The 20,279-nt window shown below is 49.7% G+C and overlaps 3 protein-coding genes across 4 annotated transcripts in view; 1 reads left to right on the top strand and 2 right to left on the bottom strand.

Moving 5' to 3' along the window:
* Positions 1–4,676: 4,676 nt before the first annotated feature.
* MRPL27 (mitochondrial ribosomal protein L27) lies at positions 4,677–12,027 on the bottom strand. Of its 2 annotated transcripts, none has more exons than XM_004041334.5 (4): positions 9,944–12,027; positions 7,256–7,387; positions 6,833–6,900; positions 4,677–5,108 (listed from the first exon to the last, which is right to left on the bottom strand). In XM_004041334.5, the coding sequence occupies exons 1-4, from the start codon at positions 9,981–9,983 to the stop codon at positions 4,902–4,904; spliced, it is 447 nt and encodes a 148-aa protein (XP_004041382.1). In that variant the 5' UTR covers positions 9,984–12,027; the 3' UTR covers positions 4,677–4,901. The 2 variants fall into 2 exon arrangements, with proteins under 2 accessions (XP_004041382.1, XP_018883013.1); XM_019027468.3 differs by lacking the exon at positions 9,944–12,027 and adding an exon at positions 7,707–9,786.
* EME1 (essential meiotic structure-specific endonuclease 1) lies at positions 10,042–18,316 on the top strand. Its single transcript, XM_004041332.5, has 9 exons — positions 10,042–10,090; positions 12,023–12,824; positions 12,907–13,034; positions 15,453–15,539; positions 15,632–15,753; positions 15,965–16,082; positions 16,309–16,424; positions 17,170–17,359; positions 17,621–18,316. The coding sequence occupies exons 2-9, from the start codon at positions 12,047–12,049 to the stop codon at positions 17,795–17,797; spliced, it is 1,716 nt and encodes a 571-aa protein (XP_004041380.5). The 5' UTR covers positions 10,042–10,090; positions 12,023–12,046; the 3' UTR covers positions 17,798–18,316.
* Positions 18,096–20,279, bottom strand: part of LRRC59 (leucine rich repeat containing 59) — a 16,892-nt gene continuing 14,708 nt past the window's right edge. The window contains exon 7 of the mRNA XM_004041331.4: positions 18,096–20,099. Coding sequence (XP_004041379.1) covers positions 19,852–20,099 — 248 coding nt within the window. The 3' untranslated portion in view covers positions 18,096–19,851. The remainder of the gene's footprint in view (positions 20,100–20,279) is intronic.

Genomic DNA, 20,279 nt, shown 5'->3' with positions numbered 1-20,279 from the left:
ATTGTCACCTGCTGTAAACATTTTGAGTTTACATTCTTCAACTCAAGTGAGTCGTGATCCTGACAGAGGATTCTGATTTAACGGTCTGAGGTGGCAACCCACAGTGGTATGCTTTTAAAGCTCCTCAGGCCTTTCTAACAAGCAGGCAGGCAGAACTAGGGAAACGTAACCCCACCCCTGCTGCTCTGGAAGGCCTGTCTTGGCCCCACTGAGTTGGAAGCACTGCAGGACCCAGGACCAGGCTCCAGGACTCCTCCTGACAGGTTCAGAGGGCAGATTTGGGGGTGGAGGTGCTCCTCTCCCATTCTCTCCCCTGTTCAGGTCACTGAGGTGAGAGCTCAGCTTTGCTGCCTGAGTTTCTGGCAGACAGTGTTCTCTATCCCCCACCTTTCTGTAGGGTTAGCTCAGCCTGGAGGCTTGGGTTTTTTGAGGTTTCTTTGAAATCCACTCCTGGCTGGGCCACTGGGGTCAAAATCAGGATTTGGGCCAGGCAGGACACAGAGTGGGGGCGGGGAGCGGGCAAAGGCAGGCTGGGCCCCCAGAGCTGCACAATAACTGCTTTGGAGGGAGGAGAGCCTGGGCAGAGAGGCTTTTGTATTTCATGGCCTGGCGTACCCAGTTTCCAGGGCAACCATGGACACCACCGTTCTGTTAAGAGGTGGAAGCCAAGACCAGAAGACAGCCAATTAACATCCAGAGCCCAGTTATCTGAGCCAATGGGAAGTGGAGGTGGGCAGTGGGGCTGGGAGGGATCTGGGACTGAGAAGTGCAGAGATCTGGGCGAGTTGGAGTCCCACTGGCTGTCAGGTTCAGCAGAAGCAGGGCCTGTTCCCCCCAACCCCTGCTCTGAAGGTTGTAGCAGGACCCTCATAGCTGCCAGGCCTGCAGAGGCAGGAGAGGCTGAGATCCTGGAAAGCTGCTTACAGATGCCCCTGCTCTGAATGAAGCTGTTCCTCTGGGCCAGGGTTCCCAGGGAGGGGTGTGGCACCTCGGGGAGGGTCAGCCCTGTGGCCCTGCTGGCTGCCCTCAAGGCTGATGCCCTTTCTTGGCATCCCCTGCCACTGCTTCTCCGTGTGCAGACATCACCATGGACAACAGCCTCCTGGCCATAGTCGTGGCCACCGGTGAGTACCTACTGCCATTCCGTGTCCCAGGGGTGGGGCAGAGGCACCTTTGGCCCCTCACTGTAGGCAAAGCCCAGATTCTTCATCTATAGGGTCACCTCAAGCAACAGCCCTCCCCAGCCAAGACTTGAGAAGTATGCTGCACATGGCTGGTCTTTGATCCCTCTGGTCCCTTCCCTGTGCCAGGTCCTATGATGCCACAATCTTTGGTAACAAGAGGGGCTGGACACCAGGGGCTGTTGAGCTGGGCTCTTGGGTCCTTTCCTGCCTCCTCAGGATCCACTGTTTCTCAGGGTATCTGCTCCATCCCCTCCCTTTGTGTCTCTGTAAAATCTCCCTTACACACATCACCCCCTGGGCTGCAGGCAGGGAAGGGACAGGGCTACTCTGCTCCCCCTCACAAATCTCTGCCCCAGGGACTTGATGCAGTAGCAAAAAGGGAGCTGCCTGCACCTCAGTTTGCCTTGCTTGTCAAGCTGGTATCAGTACCAGCCAGGTCATTCCTACACCAGCTTCTGGAGTGAATTCCAATCTGGTGAGGAGATGGACCTGCACGTGCTGGGTCCAGGCTGCCCCCTGACGGTGCCTCTGGGGGGAGGGCAGCCTCATCCACGGTGTTCATCATGGCCATCCTGCTGCTGCTGCTGCTGCTGCACCAGCGCGACCCCCAGTGCTGCCAGGTCCTCTGCGCCTGCCACTTCTTCCGGAGTCCCAGCCAATACGTAAGCACCCCGACCCACCAACCCCTTGCCTTCATGCCCCCCACCCCCGACCCAAATCCTGACAAAAGGGCACCTGTGCTCTGGCCAAGGAGAAACAATTGTTCCGTATGGAAAAGAAAGGGCCTTTGGAATCTTTCTCTGCAGCATCCAGCCTGGGTTCCCTCTGAGTCAGGGGAGCAGTGTGGAAAGGGTTAATAACATCTAGGCCCCTCCCTGACCATTGTTAAACATAACTCAGTGCAAGGAGCTGCTCAGCGAAGACAAGGTCTTTTTCCAGCTCCCAGGGGAAAGTGCAGAGCCCCGACTTCTGGGGAAGGGGGTAAGTGGCAACTACAGCACTGTCAGTCCTCTCCCCAGGGACAGCGTGCCATATGGCATCCTGTATAGAAAGGAAACAAAATCTGAGCTGCAGCCCTCCAGTCTCTGACACCATTCCCCAACACTGGGCACCAGACAGGATGGAGGGGTAGAGACAGGAGGTGGTTTTCTCTGACTTTCCCACCAAAGGTCACGAGACCTGGCTACCAGACGGTGACAGAATGAGCTACTGGCCAGAAAGGAGTGGATTCTCTTTACACCCTAGTGCATTTCAGAAATGCTGAGGGTCTGAGCTTTGTGCCTTGGCCCAGGTGGAGAGGATTAAAGGGATGGAGAAAGGGGCATGGAGGGAAATAAAGGGTTTGGAATCTGCTGTCTTGCACACTGACCCTGAGCTTCACCTTGAGCTGTGCTTCATGATCCCAGGGCTGCCCGCCTCCCTACTTCAGCACCATGGGATGCCACACCGAGGTCCAGCCAGTGGAAAGGAGCCAAGAGTCCCAAGGGATACAAGTGAGGCTCCCTGGGCCTGCCACCTGGGATGGGGGAAGAAGTGTGTGCTGGGGTTCTGAAGCCAGGCAAGGGACCTAGCGTGGTTAAGGGGACTAAAAAGAATGCAGGGGAGGGGAAGGATGGGATGAAGACTGGAGAGGCTTCTTGGAGGAGAGGGAGGATGCAATACCCCTGAACTTAAGCTTGCTCTGGGGAAGAGGACCCAGACCGAAGCTGGATAACGCTGGTGCATGCCTCCCTGGCTCCCTTGGCTTTTTTTGGTCACAGGGCCACTCCCATGGGGGTGAGGTATTCTGTGTGGGGCTGCCCAGGAGCCACCAGCTGCCCCTGTGGCAGCCAGTTCGCCTGCCCAGCTATGAGAGTGTTCGAAAGAAGGACCAGCAGCAGCAGATTCACCAGCTGATTGCACAGAGCTTCGGGCTGCGGGCCTGCAGAGAGGTGAATGTCCAGCCTTCTCAGCCCTGGGTGCCCTGGGTAACCAAGCTTTTCACATATCGCATTTTAACACACAATACCCAATTAGAGGCCCTGGGGTCAGGAAAAGGACCACTAGTGGAGAACTCAAGGATATGACTGGAGACCCCAGTTCACCTCTTTGTGTAGATGGTGCAGACCCCAGCCCAAGGAGGCCTAACCAGAGGGGTTTCCATGGAGCCAACATCTCCAGCGGAGATGCAGAAAGCAACAGTCCAAAGAAAGGGTGTTGCATATATGGGAAGAGGGCAAGAAAGTGGCTAATGCCTTTGCTCTCCCATCTCTCCAGCTGCCACCAAGCTATGAGGAAGCCATAAGGTCACTGCCTCCACCACCGGCCAGCTGTGGCTCTACTCAGTCATCCCAGGAAGCAGCCACCTGCCCTGCTCAGGGGAACACCACAGTGTAGGAGGGAGCAACCACCTCTGTCCTGCCCTTCCCCTTTCTCCAGGGGATTGGAAAGGAGAGCACTGAGCCTGTGGAGGTAGCCCCCATCAATCTCCCCTGCCTAAAGACTACCCCAGCTGGGCCTTGGTACCTGATGCCCCCACACAGGGTGCCAAAGTAAACCCCACAAACCCCAGGTCACCTCTGTCAAGGACCTGCAGGAGGTGAGGAATCTAGGGTCGTGTCCTGGGAAAACAAGATGACATGTTCAAGGCAGAACTCCAGAACTGGGAGGCTTCTCTGACCTCAATCCCTGGAGTGTCTACCTTCAGGGCAGAGTAGAGTCCCTGAAAGGAAGCCACTGGACCCAACAGCCCCTGTCTGGGGCTGTAGCCAACACCACCTACCTCCAACAGCCAGGAATGACCATCCAAAATGAGATTTTCTTCCCGGCCCCTTCACTCAAAGCCAAGCCTCTAAAGGTCCTGGCTGGGATGACAATAGAGTGGCCTGACCCCAGCCCACTCTATGCCCTCACCGAGTATTCCTGAAGCCAGATTCTTTGCTACTGTTTATCGTTTGAGATAAATCAAGAACGAGAAGAGAATGTGGGCTTGGTGCGCCTAGCTCTTCAGGTGAGCGGGAAGAAGCCATTTGTTTCCTACTCTGCCCTACCACTGGAAAGACCTCGGTAGTCCAGGGCAGTTGGGGCCTGACTGAGCCTCTCAGAAGCATCTCCTGCCATCCCACAAGCTGTCTCTCTGCCCTAGACCTGGACAGGCAGGGAAGAGGGTTTCCTGTGGCCACCTCTGGGGCTGCAGCCCCAGCTCCCTTTGCATGTGGCTACAGGAGAACATGACTGTGTTGCTTCCTTTACTGGCTGCCCCCACCCCTCCTCCCAGGGCCCAGCCCCTGGCCTTTTCTGGGATCTAAGAGGAGAAGCAGCAATGACACCCTCAAGCACAAGCTCCCCTCCTCCCCCTCTGGAGGACAGTGCCAAAGCAAGTCCCTCCTACAAAGTCCCCCCTTCTCATTTCCTCACTCAGGTATGTTCTTTCCTGCTTTGAGGCTCCCCGTTGGTGTGCACTAGAGAACCTGGGTAAGGACCAACAGATCACCAGGCAGTTCCATCCAGGTGTGTCCCTAAATAGCATGCGTTCATGACGCTGGCTCACTTTATTTTTGGCCCCAGGTCAGGTCTCCCAAAGGCTTTCCCAGCAGTCACTTCGGAGTCTCCTGCAGAGTCACCATCAAGCAGACCTCTTCCTCGGGAGGCCGTGTCGCCACCCCAACCCTTGACTTCTGGTATCACCATCTCCTGTCACCTGGGCTCCAGTCTCTGTCCAATGGCCTCAACAGGACATCAAAGCATAGCTACCAGTTTGAAGGTGCCCTCAGGCTTGGCAGGAACCACGTGGACAAAAGTCTTGTAGAGCACAGCACCCTTGGGCAGCCTGGTGATCAGATCCACAGCCTCCATGTTTCTGGGATGAGGCACGTAGACCTCCTTAGTGTAGCGGACTATCCCCTCTTCCAGGGCATACAGACATTTATTCTTCCCAAGACCCACCTGCAACACACAGACCTGGTCAGCTGGTCAGCGAGGTGGTCCGTCCCAGAATTTTGGGACAGACTTCTTACACAGAGCCAGGCCCTGAGGCTGAAAGGGGGATCAGAGAGCTCCATCTCAGGTTCCCTTTCCCACTGGCTAGCACGTCCAAACCTTCTGCTTCTTTATTGACTCATAACAAATGAGGGAAAAGAAAGCTCCAACAGCCAACATGGGCCACTGCTCAGTCCCAGGGGCTGTTACCTGGAGCCATGTCTATGCAGCTGGTCAGAAGCCACACTGCACAAATCCCAAAACCCAGGAAGATGCCCTAAATCTTCACTTAGACTTAAACAACACTAGAACTGTCATATTAAAACACTAGTTTGATGTACATTTTCATTTAGATAGTGATCTATAAAGTTTAGGCTCTATGGAAAATATAGACCAAAGCTATATGGATAATGCATATGCTAATAAAACAATCATACTACTGCATTAGCTAATACCCATGTAAGCCCTTTAATACAGATTAAGTCATTTAATTCTCACCTAATGAAAGAGGTATTATTTCCAACGCTACTTTTCAGATGTGAAATATGAAGCAGAGAGATTAAACTGTGTTGTATATACAGTTTTTAACCATATTTTTTAGCTTTTTCTTTTAGAACTTCAGGCTGGGTGTGTGGCAAATTTTACCCAGGTAGTCCAGCATTATTCTCTGTCTCTCTGATTAAAAGAATGGGCTCTGGAGCCAGGATGCCGGGTTCAAATACCAGCACTGCTACTTACTCCTGTGTGGTCTTAGGCAAGTTACTTCACTGTGCCTCTATTTTTTCGTCTGTCAAATGGGGATAATATTAACTATTTTACACGGTCATTTTGAGGATTAATGCTCAACAATCATAAAGGGCCTAGAATACTGTCTACCTCAAAATGTGTTAGCTTTGATTATTATTGTTGACATAGCCACACATCTAACGTCTTAAGTTCTAAAAGGTAAAGCTACTACATACATAATCAATTCACATACAAATTAGCATCTTTGAAATAAATACAGGTTACTATCAACCTTTTTGTAACTACTAAAATTATCGAAAAAGGGGTGGGGGAGGGGAAACTGTTTACAAAGGCAACTAATATTTAAAATAATGTGGAGAGTACAGTATCGTTATGTCTCTGTAACAAAGAACTGTCCTACCCTATAAAAATGATGCCAACTTGCTGAAACTGAAATCCCCACCTGGTATGAACCTAATTCCTGGCACACTGAATTCTATTTCATTAAATTCAAGCTATCTTTCAACCATCTGCAAGTAAGTTTATACAAAGGAAGAAGTCTTAGACATAATGAAAAACTAATAAATTGAAATTAGTTTCCCAAGACTAAAATAATATTTTAAATCACCAGGTATCTTGTCCTCCAAGAACTGAGGGTTAGAAAGGAGAACCAAGAATACCAGGCCAATGCAACACCAAGGCAAATCATAGTGATCTGGGAGTTAGGCAGACCTGGTGCAAATCCCAGCAGTCACTTGCTCCTTCCACCCCGTCTAGGTCTCTGGCATTTCACCTTACTCACAGGGATGTGGTAAGGAAGAAATGAGATCGTGTAGGCATGGGAATCAGCACAATGCTTGCCATTTGGTAAGCACTCAATACATGCAACTGTTATTACCATGCTTAGGGGCAAGGAGAGGTCATCCTAGAAAAGGAAAAAAGGGGGCAGCAATGGAGCAACTCACATGGGCACCTGGGTGCCAGCGGAAATGGCGCTGTGTTGCAATGATGTTCCCAGCATGAACATAGTGACCTAGAAGAGAAGTCCACAGTGACTGGGGCAGCATAGCAAACTACCAAGAAAACATGATGGCCCAAATGCTGCACACCAACCTCCAAGCCTGCCCCTGGCCAAAAACAACTCCCAGACAGTCCAACACAAGCAGCGCAGGATCTGCCACCCAGCAGCTCTTGTCTCTAATTGCATGGTTATGGCTCACACCCACCCACTCGATGACCCTTCCTCAGGTCTTATCTGTTCCTTTAAACTGGAGCCAATTATGATGGTAAGGAAGAACAGGGCCAGGCACACGCAGGGTTCTTCTGCTCTCCTAAGGAACATGAGGACAGGGTGCAGCTAGGAAGGGGAAGCCAAGGCACATCCTCACCTTCCATTTTCTTAATGCCTTGGCGTCTGCCTGATGACTTTCCACCGAGGTTTTTGGAGCTACCACCCGACTTCTTGGATGCGTATCTGACAGCAAGAGCTGTAGCCGGAGTGGGGCTTAGCAAGGATGTAACTGCAGAGAAAACAGAAACATTGTTCAGACAGACAGGCTCAAACTATTTCTGCCTCAATGGGCCACATGCTGATAGGTGAGAGGCGGTGGGGAGATGAGAAAGCTGTGTCAGGGGAGCAGAAGTGCCACTGAGTGTATTAGTTCTCAGGGAATACCTCTAAGTCCTTGGCTTTCTCCTTTTGGGGGAGGGGGCGGGGGAGCAGTGAAACACAAATGGAAAAAAATAAACATCATGTGTTCTGGGTTCTGACACATTCAGTCTAAATGTGCTGAGGAGAAATGGACACCAGAGAGCTGCCTGCTTCAGAGGCTCACTCACCCTCATGCACCACGGAGGGGCCAGAACAGACTTGGGGAGCCCAGTACATCCAGAAAGGCTTCTGTTTCAGGCTCACCCACGACTTTCTTTCTTTCTTTTTTTTTTTTTTTAAAGACGGAGTTTCGCTCTTGTTGCCCAAGCTGGAGTGCAATGGCATAGTCCTGGCTCCCTGCAACCTCCGCCTCCCGGATTCAAGCGATTCTCCTGCCTCAGCCTCCCAAGTAGCTGGGATTACAGGTGTACGCCACCACGCCCAGCTAATTTTTCATATTTTTAGTAGAAACGGGGTTTCACCATGTTAGCCAGGCTGGTCTTGAACTCCTGACCTCAGGTGATCCCAAAGTGTTGGGATTACAGGCCTCACGCATGACTTTCTCAGCTGTCCACTCATCCACTGCTCACCAAATACTAGTAAACCAAAAGGATGGCTGGCCTAAAGGTGGCTCCCACAGGGTCCTGGCCATTTCAGAAGGCTGGGCCCTTTCTTCTCAAAGCACATCAAGCAGAGGTCCAACCATGACCCAAACACTGCCCTTGTTAATCTGACCTCTCCATACTCATTCCAAAGTGCTCAATAGCATTCATTTGCAGAAGTAAAATGAACTAGAATTCATACTAAGATGGTAGTCCCTTGCTGTATGACAAGCCTAGGGGTGCAACTCCTTGCCTGCAGGTCTCCAGACACAGCCATGATTTAAGGTCCATGCCAGTGTCTTTAGAGAAGCCTTGTGGGTCTCTGGAGCCTATAAGTTCAGAGTTCCTGAAGCCTGGGTTTCTGACATTTCCATGACACCAGAGACTAGCTGGGGCAAAGGACCAGAGATAAGGACTCAGAAAGACAACATGTTAAAACATGCCCGGCGCCAGGATCTACCTACCTTTAAACATCTATTCATTCATTTACATACTTCCTAAGCTCAGGAGCTGGGCTTTTACTTTACTTACATTATCTCACTCACAAATCTTTGCTCTTCACCCTACTCCCCATCCTCCTCCTCAAAGTAAATGGTGCCACCATTCATCCAGTTGCTTAGGCAGAAACCAGAGTCATTGCGGATTCCTTCTCTTTGCTGACCTCACATATTCAGTTCACCAGCAAGCTCTGTGGATGCTAACTCCAAAACAGATCTCAAATTCATCCGTTTTCCTCCAAGTTCACTGCCACCACAAACATCTTGGCTAAATCATCTCTCCTCAGGGCTATTACGACTTTCCATTTGATTTCCTCATTTCCACTCCTATCCCCTTTAAATTTACATAAGAGCAATAGTTTGCTTCTCAAAATGTAAAACTGGCTCAAGTCACTCTCCTGTCCCTCACTCTACACAGGGCTAGGTCTCCTGTCATTCTTTTTTTGGGGGGGGGAGGGGATAGGGCCCCATTCTGTCGCCCAGGCTGGAGTGCAGTGGTATGAACATAGCTCACTGCAGCCTCGACCTCCCGAGCTCAGGTGATCCTCCCACCTCAGCCTCCTGAGTATCTGAGATCACGGGCAAGCGCCACTACACCCAGCTAATTTTTGTATTTTTTGTAGAGATGGGGTTTTGCCATGTTGCCCAGTTGGTCTTGAACTCCTGGGCTCAAGCGATCCGCCCACCTCGGCCTCCCAAAGTGTTGGGACTACAGGCGTGAGCCATCACGCCCCGCCTCCTGTCATTCTTTAGGTCTTAAATGTTATCTCCTCAGAAGCCTTCCTTCACCGTCCAATCTAAAAAAAGACACACACACAGACACACATTATCTTTCTTCACAGCACTTGCCAGTCTACATCTACTTTATATGTTCATTTATTGGCTTATGCACCAGAGAGAACCGTTCGGGGGCTAGAAGCCAAGTCTTCACGTTTTCTGCTGATTTTCCGAACACCTACCGCCGTGTCTAGCACAAAGTAAGACCTCAATCTGCTGAATCAATAGATTAATTTTTTCAACCCCAATGTGCCAATGTTACTAATACTTCTACAGAGAAAGGATCCACCCAAACCCCCAACCGCCAAGGAACCCGTCCGTGCTGCTGAGGCAGGAGAAAAACAAGTGCTCTTCAAACGCCCTCACTCACGGCTCCACCCAGGATGTGTCACGTGACCAGCGACACCGTCCCTCAAACCTGGAGTACCCCACACACTTCCCCTCGCATCCAAGGTCCTCCGCGGGGATCAGTGTCACCTCCTTCCCTCCCTGCTGGAGCTCCACTCTGCCTCCCCGCCTCGCCCCGCTCTGACTACTGCGTCCCATTACCGGCTGTCCGGGTCCTCAGCGCCAGCACCACCGACGCCATGCTTGCGATCACTCACTTCCGGTCTCGAAAAGTTTCTACTTCCGCTATCAGGAGATCTACTTCCGGGCCCTGCGTGGCAGTTGAAAGAGTGGCGGGAGAAGTTGCAGGTGAGCGTCCCCGGTCGCAGGCCTGCGGATTGGGCAGGGCTTCCCTCCTGAGCACCGCTCTGCAGAGTCTTGGTGGCTAGGGTGTCCAGGAGCCTCTGCAGCGGACCGCCAGCCTGAGAGGCGCAGAGCTTGTCGGGCAGGGGCCCGCTTGTCCCACTCCCCTGATCTGCAGATGTCAACGGAGGCCCAGCGAAGGGTCAGAGATGAGGCCCCCTCCCTAGTCATTCAACTTACTCTACTTAGCCAGCTGTGTGCCAGATGCTGTATTAAGCGCGGTGGATGCATTATTTTATTTAATTCTCACTACCTTATAAAATGGGTGCTGTTACCATCCCTGTTTTACTAAGGAAGAAACTGAGGCCTAGGCAGGTTACATGTCTCCTTCTGGGTCATACCTACAGTGTTAGTAAATGTTCAAGAAATGATTAGCTTTGCATATGACCCAGCAATTCTACTCCTAGGTATATACACGAAAGGGATTTGAAAACATACCCCCACAAAAACTTGTATGTCAGTGTTCATAGCAGCATTATTCATAATAGGCAAAAAAAGGAAACAAATTAAATGTCCAAGTGATGAATGGATAAACAAAATGTAGCATATCCATACAGTGGGATATTATTCAGTCATGAAAAGCAATTAAGTACTGATACAGGCTACATCATAGATAAACCTTGAAAACATGCTGAGTGAAAAAAGTCAGTCACAAAAGGCCACATAGTGTATGATTCTATTTATATGAAATATCCAGAATAGGCAAATGCATAGAGACAGATTTATGGTTGCCAGGAGCTGGGGAGAGGGAGGGAAAGGACAGTGATGGCTTAATGGCTGCAGGAATTCTTTTTGAGGTGATAAAAATAGTGATGATGGTTGCACAACATTGTGAATATACTAAAATCTACTGAACGTACACGTTTAAAAGGATATTATGCTGTGCAAATTATATCTCTATTTTTATTTTTATTTTATTTTTCTTTTGAAGCAGGGTCTCACTCTGTCACCCGGGCTGGAGTGCAGTCGTACAATCACAGCTCACTGCAGCCTTGACCTCCCAGGCTCAAGCAATCCTCCCACCTCAGCCTCCTGAGTATCTGGGACTACAGGTGTGAGCCACCATACCCAGCTAATTTTTGTATTTTTTTGTAGAGATGAGTTCTCACTATGTTGCCCAGGCTGTTCTCGAACTCCTGGGCTCAAGTGATCCTTCTGCTTTGGCCTCCCAAAGTGCTGGGATTATACGCATGAGCTACCATGCCCAGCCTATATCTCAATTTTTAAAAAGAACAGTTTTTGGCCAGGTGCAGTGGTTCACACCTGTAATCTCAGCACTTTGGGAGGCCAAGGCGGGCGGATCACTTGAGGTCAGGAGTTCAAGACTAGCCTGGCGAACATGATGAAAACGTGCCTCTACTAAAAATACAAAAATTAGCCAGGTGTGGTGGTGGGGCGCCTGTAATCCCAGCTACGGCGCCTGTAATCCCAGCTAGGCTGAGGCAGGAGAATCGCTTGAACCTGGGAGTGAGGTTGCAGTGAGCCAAAATTGTGCCACTGCACTCCAACGTGGGTGCCAGAGTGAGACTCCATCTCAAAAAAAAAAAAAGAATAACTTTTGACATCTCCATTTCAAACGTGAAGATCAACAAGGGGTTGGAGGTGTTAAATCTTGTTACCACCTCCCCCCATTAAAATTTTGTAATGGTAACTCTACTTTGTTTATACTTCAGCTTGACCTGGAAAGAATTTGAGGAGGATTCCTGTTAGATTACCAGGAGTTAGAGTTCCAGATTGAATGTGTAGGGGCCATGTCATATTTCTCTGTTTCTGTATTCTCTATATCTTATATTTATGTCATAAAGCCTGGCTATGGAATACAGCTAGTGGACTGAATTGAATGCTCCAGTCTGTGTCGTATGTCTCTTTTCCTTTTAGGGAATTATTTGATAGCACATACTGATGGCTCTAAAGAAGTCATCACCCTCACTGGATTCTGCTGATAGTGACTCTGAGGAGTTGCCAACATTTGCCTTTCTGAAGAAGGAAACATCTTCAACAAAGAGGAGACAGCCTGAAAGGGAAGAGAAGATTGTAATGGTTGACATCTCAGATTGTGAAGCCTCCTGTCCTCCAGCACCAGAGTTACTTTCACCACCTGTCCCAGACATAGCTGAAACTGTCACACAAACACAGCCAGTCAGGTTGCTAAGCAGTGAAAGTGAAGATGAAGAAGAATTTATTCCTCTGGCTCAAAGGCTTACATGTAAGTTTCTGACCCACAAGCAACTGAGCCCTGAGGACTCTAGCTCCCCAGTTAAAAGTGTTTTGGATCATCAAAATAATGAAGGTGCATCATGTGACTGGAAAAAGCAGCCCTTTCCAAAGATCCCTGAAGTTCCCCTCCATGATACCCCAGAGAGGAGTGCAGCAGATAACAAGGACCTGATCTTAGATCCATGCCGTCAGCTTCCAGCCTACCTGTCTACCTGCCCTGGCCAGAGCAGCAGCTTGGCAGTAACCAAAACAAATTCTGACATCCTTCCACCCCAGAAGAAAACCAAGTGGAGTCAGAAGGTCCAGGGAAGAGGCTCACACGGATGCCGGCAGCAGAGACAAGCAAGGCAGAAGGAAAGCACCCTGAGAAGACAGGAAAGAAAGAATGCAGCACTGGTTACCAGGATGAAAGCCCAGAGGCCAGAGGAATGCTTAAAACACATCATTGTAGTGCTGGATCCAGGTCCTCACATGTGTCTTTGTCCTGTGCTGAGTTATCTGCTTTCTGGACCCCCCACTGACAGTCCCTTTTCCATCTGTTGCAGTGCTTTTACAGATGGAAGGTGGGGGCCAGCTCCTAGGAGCACTGCAGACCATGGAGTGCCGCTGTGTGATTGAGGCGCAGGCTGTGCCTTGCAGTGTCACTTGGAGGAGAAGGGCTGGGCCGTCTGAGGTAGGGGTTTTCTGGCTGACATTTCCTCCCTCTCCTCCCCTTACAATTACAGGATAAATATGCTTTTATTTTAAAGGATTCTTATCAGTCAGGGCCCCAGCAGGAAGACAGATGGCACATTCAACTCAGGGTAATTAAAAGAAGATTGAATAAAGGGACTGTTTGCCAAGGCATGGGCAGGGTACAAGGAAACTACCAGTGACAGCATGGTACCTCACAGTAATAACAGCACAACTTACTGTTTTTTGACCTCAGTATTGTTGACATTTTAGATTGGAGAATTCTTTGTTTTGGGGGCTGTCCTATGATGTGCACAATGTTTAGCAGCATTCCTGGCCACTATCTACTAATGTACCCCTCTCAGTCATGACAATAAAAAATGTCTGCAGACACTGCCAGATGTCATTTGTGGGGAAAAATCACCCCCGGTTGAGAACCATTGGCATAGCTGTTACCATCCCTATGCCTGAAGGGATGAGGGGAAGGAGTGGTTAACAGAATTCAGGAGAGAGAAATGGAGAGAGGACCACCTTGAGCGAAGCTATGAGCTGCCACAGAGGGGGACAGCAAACCCTAGGTGACCCCACTGGGAGGGAGCCAGGGGAAAAATACCCTGACTTCACTTTTCTCCTTCCCACTAGTCTTCTCCTCGGGTCCCTGCTGGTGACACCCAGCTGGGAGCCAGAAGACATGTGGGCCCTGTGTTTTTTGTAGAGATTGCAGAGTGTAGCTTGTATTTTTGGTAGACGGGGTTTTGCCATGTTGCCCAGGCTGGTCTTCAACTCCTGAGCTCAAGCAATCCACCTGCCTCGGCCTCTCAAAATGCTGCGATTACAGGTGTGAGGCACCTTGCCTAGCACTAAGATTCTTTTTTATCTCACCAGAAGCATCTTGTATAAAAAAAGAAAAAAGATTTTTTTTTCCTCTCTTTGATTTCTTTTTTTGGATCTGATAACTTTCTCAGTAACTCAGGACAGTTCCCCACACTTTTTACTCTGGGGGTATTAGCAAGCCTTTATATTCATAGAGCAGCTTACCCTCTCAAGGCACTCCCACATTCTCTCTTGTGTTTCCATCAGTCATCCTATAGGGTAGGACTTCTCCCCACATCACAGGTGGGGAAACTGGGGCTCAGAAAAGTTAAAAGCCTTGTTGAGGATCACAACGGGAATGAGAACCCAGAGCTCCCCCAACCTACACTTTGCTGTAATATAGGTCTTGCTTTGCTTATAGGGACCCAATCAGAAAACTTTCTATCAAAGTCCTGTTCCCCAATTACTCCATAATACTGTACTGCTGGAGGATTGTTGGCCTTGAGGCATCCTTGACTTTGATTATGCCCTACCTGTGATAAACAGGAGGTACTCTCATAGACTGAAGTTTCCCTTGTGATTCTTGTCTTTGTCACAAAAAAACCTATCTGTTTGTAAGGACCACTCGGCTCACAGCATCTGCCTTCAAAGCCAGAGTCATTTACTTGTACTAAATCCTTTGGAAGAGTTTCCCTTCCCTCCATTCCCGTATTCAAAATGGCCCCAGCCCCTTTCAACTTGCTATGTTCCTTTCTTTTTTCTTTTTTTTTTTTTTTTTGAGACAGAGTTTCACCCTGCTGCCCAGGCTAGAATGCAATGGCATGGTCTCGGCTCACTGCAGCTTCTGCCTTCTGGGTTCAAGTGATTCTTCTGCCTCAGCCTCCCAAGTAGCTGGGATTACAGGCGTGTACCACGACGCCCAGCTAATATTTTTGTATTTTTAGTAGAGACGGGGTTTCACCATGTTGGCCAGGCTGGTCTCGAACTCCTGACCTCAGGTGATCCGCCCGCCTAGGCCTCCCAAAGTGCTGGGATTGCAATTACAGGTGTGAGCCACCGTGCCTGTCCTGCTATGTTCCTTTTTTTTTTTTTTTTTTTTGATGGAGTCTAGCCCCGTTGCCAGGTTGGGGTGCAGTGTTATGATCTCGGCTCACTGCAACCTCCACCTCCCAGTTTCAAGCAATTCTCCTGCCTCAGCCTCCCGAGTAGCTGGGATTACAGGCACGTACTGCCACACCCAGCTAATTTTTGTATTTTTAGTAGAGATGGGGTTTTACTGTGTTGGCCAGGATGGGCTTGATCTCCGACCTCGTGATCTGCCCACCTCGGCCTCCCAAAGTGCTGGGATTACAGGCGTGAGTCACCACGCCCGGCTGCTATGTTCCTTTCTTATTCACTGTCTCTGAGATGCAGGGCACCAAGACTGAATGATTGAGGGCTGGGAGGGACAGCGACACTGTTTCTTGCCACAGTGACTTCATTCCAGAAAGGATAATGCATAAGGGGTGGGAGTTAGTTCATTCACCCAGAAGACCTGGGCCACTCTCACAGGTGCTCAATACCTGCTGACCTCCCTCCCTGTGCTGTGTTCTGGGTACTTTGGCAGGACGGAGAGGACTGGGTGGAGGAGCCAACAGCACTGGTGTTGCTCCGGGCAGAGGCCTTTGTGTCCATGATCGACAATGGAAAGCAGGTGGGCAGAGCCAGAGGGTGGGAGGACACGGAACAGAGGGCTGACTCTTACTAGGAAGCAAGTATTAATGCAGTTTCTGCCCCTTCATGCAGGGAAGCCTGGACAGCACTATGAAAGGGAAGGAAACGCTTCAGGGCTTTGTAACTGACATCACAGCAAAGACAGCAGGGAAAGCTCTGTCACTGGTGATTGTGGATCAGGAGAAATGCTTCAGGTTTGGATTTGCCCTGGTGATTTCATGTTAAAAGGGGCAGCTCTTGGGCCAAGAGGGGTGAGTTTAGTTTATTCATTGCAGATGTAGGTCACTCTGCAAGGTAGTCCATCTCTAACAAGTCCGGGGGGATGCTCTGGTCCAGTCTTCTTCCGTATCTTCTGCCTGACTTCAGCCTGGACCTGCTGTTCTTTGATTTCCTCCCCTGCACCAGTGCTCAGAATCCTCCAAGAAGAGGGAAACAGGGAGCAAATAAACAGACCAAGAAGCAGCAGCAGAGACAACCAGAGGCCAGCATAGGGTCCATGGTATCCAGGGTAGACGCTGAAGAGGTAAGAACGTCCTGTTGCCTGAATCGGGCTGGGTACTCACTGGTCACCTGAGACTTGCTATTGATAGAGAATAAAATGCCTGCTGCGTACTGTTTTCTGCCTTGGCACTGACTAAGAGAAGGTACCAAACAGGAAGCCAAGGGGCTGGGGTGTGGCTTTAGTGGACAGTGACTTGCAGCTAGTCTCTTCCTACCCTTCCAGTCCATCGTTGCTTTTGGGTTTCTAGGCATTGGTGGATCTGCAGCTACACACAGAAGCTCAGGCTCAAATTGTGCAGAGCTGGAAAGAGCTGGCCGACTTCACATGCGCATTCACAAAGGCTGTGGCTGAGGCGCCCTTCAAGTGAGTAACCCCAGCAAGTCCAGCCTCCACGCTGGGCCTGTCCTTTACCATGGCTCTTGCAGTCAAAGCAAATGTCCCTTTCCCCTCATCTCTGCAGTCAGCCCATTGTCTCTCAAGCTTCAGGCAGAAGGAGCTGACCTCACACTGGGGATTCTTGGGAAGAGTCCTCAAGCCTAGCGCCTTTTCAAATATTCTCCTTTTGCCTATATGTAAGTATGTGTTCTGCAGGCTGACATCATAGGCCAGGTTACCATAGGCCAAGTTACCAGGATTAATTACAGGTCAGATCACAATGTAATAAGCACTAGGAAAGCAAATTTTTAGCCTACTCAGTTCAAGAAGTGTTCATTGTCAGAATTTAAAATAAGTAAATGACCTCAGAGACAATCCAGTCCAAGTCCCTTATTTTATACTTGAGGGGACTGAGGCCTGAAGAGATTGACTTGTCTAAGCTCCTAGCAGTTAGAAGAACCAGAAATAGATTGCAGATTGCCAGATATCCAAAGAATCTGGTATCTTTTCTTCTACTAAAATGGACTAGATGTAGTTTTTAAATGAATCAGCAACTGGCCCTATACCTGGGAACAAAGTGAGCACTCAAATTGTAAAAGGCACAAAAAGGCCAGATGTAACATGGCGCCCACCTCTTCCAAGGTCAGTGGGGGGGTTTTTCAGTTGCCACTTGAGGGGAACAGGTGTAGAAGAGTAATGAGCAACTTACAGCTCTCCAACCATGCTGTTGCAGGAAGTTCCGAGATGAAACTACCTTCTCCTTCTGTGTGGAGAGTGACTGGGCTGGAGGGGTGAAGGTGGACCTTGCTGGCAGGGGACTCGCACTAGTCTGGAGGAGACAGATTCAGCAACTGAACCGAGTCAGCCTGGAAATGGCCAGTGCAGTTGTGAATGCCTATCCCTCCCCACAGCTCCTGGTACAGGTATGCCGCTCCAGGGCTCAGGGGTCACTGCCCATTGCCTGCAGGCTCAGTGGGCCCCCAGATTTCCATGGACAACTGTTGAGGGCCCACAAAGGCCTCACAGGTCAGCAGTGCAGGTCTACTAAGATCGGTGTTGCTAATGCTGACCCAGGGAGGGAGGACAGGTTCTCATGCCCCAAGCCAAGCGTAGCACCCTCCATGCTCATGGAGAAGGGATCACCATGGATGGTACCATATTAAGAGGTCATCTACCACTTCCAGGCTTATCGGCAGTGTTTTTCGGAGCAAGAACGCCAGAATTTGCTCGCAGACATACAGGTGCGCCGTGGGGAAGGTGTGACATCCACTTCTCGCCGCATTGGACCAGAACTATCCAGGCGTATCTACCTTCAGATGACCACTTTACAGCCACATCTCTCTTTAGATAGTGCTGACTGATTCTAGCCCTCAGGGATGAGGATGAAAAGCTGGAAACTTCCACCTCCCCAACCTCAGAGCCTGACTGCAATGAAGAGACTGGCAGCACCTCCTGGAACACAAGCCTAGGTGAGGCCCAGTCTTTCTTGGGTCTTATTATTTGTGAAGGTCTCTCTGCCTGTCAGCTGGGGCAGAGACTGAAATACTGCCACCTACCTTTGGCATTTAATGTTCCTCTCCTGGCAAAAATTCACTGCCACAGACAAACCACCCCCACTCCTACCCAGCCAGCCCTCAAAACACAAAGGAACAAAGACAGTCCACTCAGACACTTATTTAATAACTGTAGAAATCCAAAAGAATTAGCATCAAATCTTGAAGTCGTGAGTGAAGCTGCGGGTTGGCTTGACTGGGCTCAGCCACTGAGCTGCCTCAACCGGCCAAGGAACGGGATTATGATGACTATGCGGACTTCTATATTGTCTTCATCTCACTGTGTGTATTATGTATTTAGTTTCAATAAAGCATTTGTACCAATGGTTCTGGAGCTTGGAGGAAGACTAAAGGAATGTGTAGTGATTCTGAGTAAGGTGTAGACCTACGCAGCAGAGCTATGGGGGAGAAGATTAACAAAGTCCTTTCTTCCAATATCAGGACAGTCATGAGTGGCAGTCCCATCCAAAAGGTCATTAGGGCTAAAAGGCCCTCTGTGTCTCTGAACTATGAGATTCTTGCTCCCTCCGGGGGAGCCAAGGAGCTTGCAACTGGGAGTTTGCAGTGAATGAGCACCATGACACAGTCATTTCTGATCCCTCTATCCAGCTGTTGTGAAAAGATGAAGCAAAGGAGGCAAGAAAATGCTTAATTTAGCAGACAAGAGAATGGACAGTGTGATCCTTGTTTGTGCTAGCCATTGGGTGATGCACCACTTTTCAGCTCCATGATGCTACTTGTTTCCCTTCATATCCTGTTTCCATTTATGCCCTTCAGTTATGGTCTAGAATCAAACAATTCTAAACCTCAGTGTCTTATGAAGCTGACACTTCAAAACCTGCAGAAGCAGGTTGCCTTTGAGGTATTTAGTCACACCAAGTACAACTAGAGCTGTCATAGACAGTGTAGGTTTGCAGAGATCCACCTCCTTGCTTACTGGCAATTAGGGAGTTAATGCTCTAAAATTGAGACAAGGAGCCTGGACTGTTGCCATTTTATGGAAGCCACATAAGTTGGGCAGGACTCTACAGGAGCTGCCCGTGACCTGATGATAGCAAGAGATTTCTATCTCTGAGTCATGAAATCTGTCTACCATGAAAGAGTCTATGCTTCGCCTGAGGAATAATCAATTCTGGTGTGAGTTCTAGTCTCTCAGGACATTATAAAGGAGGGAAAATGACGTAAAGGGAAGAAAGAATACCAGAGTGGGAATCCAGTTTTGCCTCAAAGTAGCTGGGCGACCAGGCAAGTCATGGAAGACCTCAGTTTCTCTGTCTGCAAGTGTTACATTGGACTGGATGGTCATGAAGTCCCTTTCATAGCCAGAGATTTTGTGTGGCTGCTAAAATGCTTACATCTCTGAGGTCCTGAAGAAAACAGGAATACCCCTACCTCCCAGTTTAGACTGGATTTACTGAGCGTGGTGTTCTAGTCCCCCCCAGTTCCTTCTGATCTACCCTGATTCCCAGGGAGGAATGAAAGAAAGGGTTTGTGGCATACAAAAGTATAAATGTAGTGACAGCTGACCATTTAGTAGAAACGAGCCTTGCCTTTACACAGCTTTATATAACAACTAGAAAAGGCTATGTATTCTCTCTCCCCACCCCCAAGCCTACTCCTTTAGGCATGCAGGTAACTGCCCCCCACGCCGCCCCCGCCACCTCCCATTTCTCCTCATTCCACCAGGTAACCCTGACTAAGGAATGAAGAAGTCCTACAAAGAGGAGGTCTCATGTACCAATCTGCAGCCATTTGATGATGGCAGGTAGGTCTGATGCTAAAAAGAGGTTGTGTCCAGCAGAACCCAATTCCATAGGAATCCAAACTCCAAGGCTGGGAGGCAGCAGGTGCTGGGGACAAGCTCACTGCTGAGAGTCGGTCTGGAGGACCCACTGGAGGATCTCATGGCGGCGTAGACCCTGGACCGCATTGTCATAGATGGTGTTCACGCTGGTGCAGAGGGGCTGCTGCTGCAGCTCTGTCACCCGACAAGCAACCAGCCCTCCCGCCACACCAAATAGCAGCAGCAGCAGCAGCAGCTTCAGCACAGCCCAGGAACGAGTGTGCTTCCGGGGTGGTGGCTTGCGGGGACGGGAGCCAGACTTAGATTCTGGAGGAAAAGTAACAGTAGACAAAGCAAGTTCAGTCAGAGGAGACCTGCTCTATACCAATCTCTGCTAGTCTCCTCCGTGCAGATCTACCTACATTCCTTCCTCAAGCAAAAACTCCCCAGGCCCTGAAGAGAAAAAATGTCTCCAGAGACCGAAACAGAAACAACTTTTCCCTTGGA

Source organism: Gorilla gorilla, chromosome 4 (genome assembly GCF_029281585.2).
Source record: "Gorilla gorilla gorilla isolate KB3781 chromosome 4, NHGRI_mGorGor1-v2.1_pri, whole genome shotgun sequence".
In the NCBI taxonomy this organism is placed as follows: Eukaryota; Metazoa; Chordata; class Mammalia; order Primates; family Hominidae; genus Gorilla; species Gorilla gorilla.
Note: the sequence above shows the minus strand (reverse complement) of the source record. Positions and strands in the feature narration are given on the sequence as shown.

What these genes read in the sequence shown, in the direction of transcription:
- MRPL27 (XM_019027468.3), bottom strand. Translation starts at nt 7,863, where the DNA reads ATGCCATTGCACTCCAGCTTGGGCAACAAGAGCGAAACTCCGTCTTTA. An exon ending in CCCCTCCGTGGTGCATGAGG is followed by an intron (nt 7,388 to 7,706) that starts GTGAGTGAGCCT and finishes TTTTCTCTGCAG; the next exon opens with TTACATCCTTGCTAAGCCCC. An exon ending in AGGCATTAAGAAAATGGAAG is followed by an intron (nt 6,901 to 7,255) that starts GTGAGGATGTGC and finishes CTTCTCTTCTAG; the next exon opens with GTCACTATGTTCATGCTGGG.
- EME1 (XM_004041332.5), top strand. Translation starts at nt 12,047, where the DNA reads ATGGCTCTAAAGAAGTCATCACCCTCACTGGATTCTGCTGATAGTGAC. An exon ending in GATCAGGAGAAATGCTTCAG is followed by an intron (nt 15,754 to 15,964) that starts GTTTGGATTTGC and finishes CCCCTGCACCAG; the next exon opens with TGCTCAGAATCCTCCAAGAA. An exon ending in GTGGCTGAGGCGCCCTTCAA is followed by an intron (nt 16,425 to 17,169) that starts GTGAGTAACCCC and finishes ATGCTGTTGCAG; the next exon opens with GAAGTTCCGAGATGAAACTA.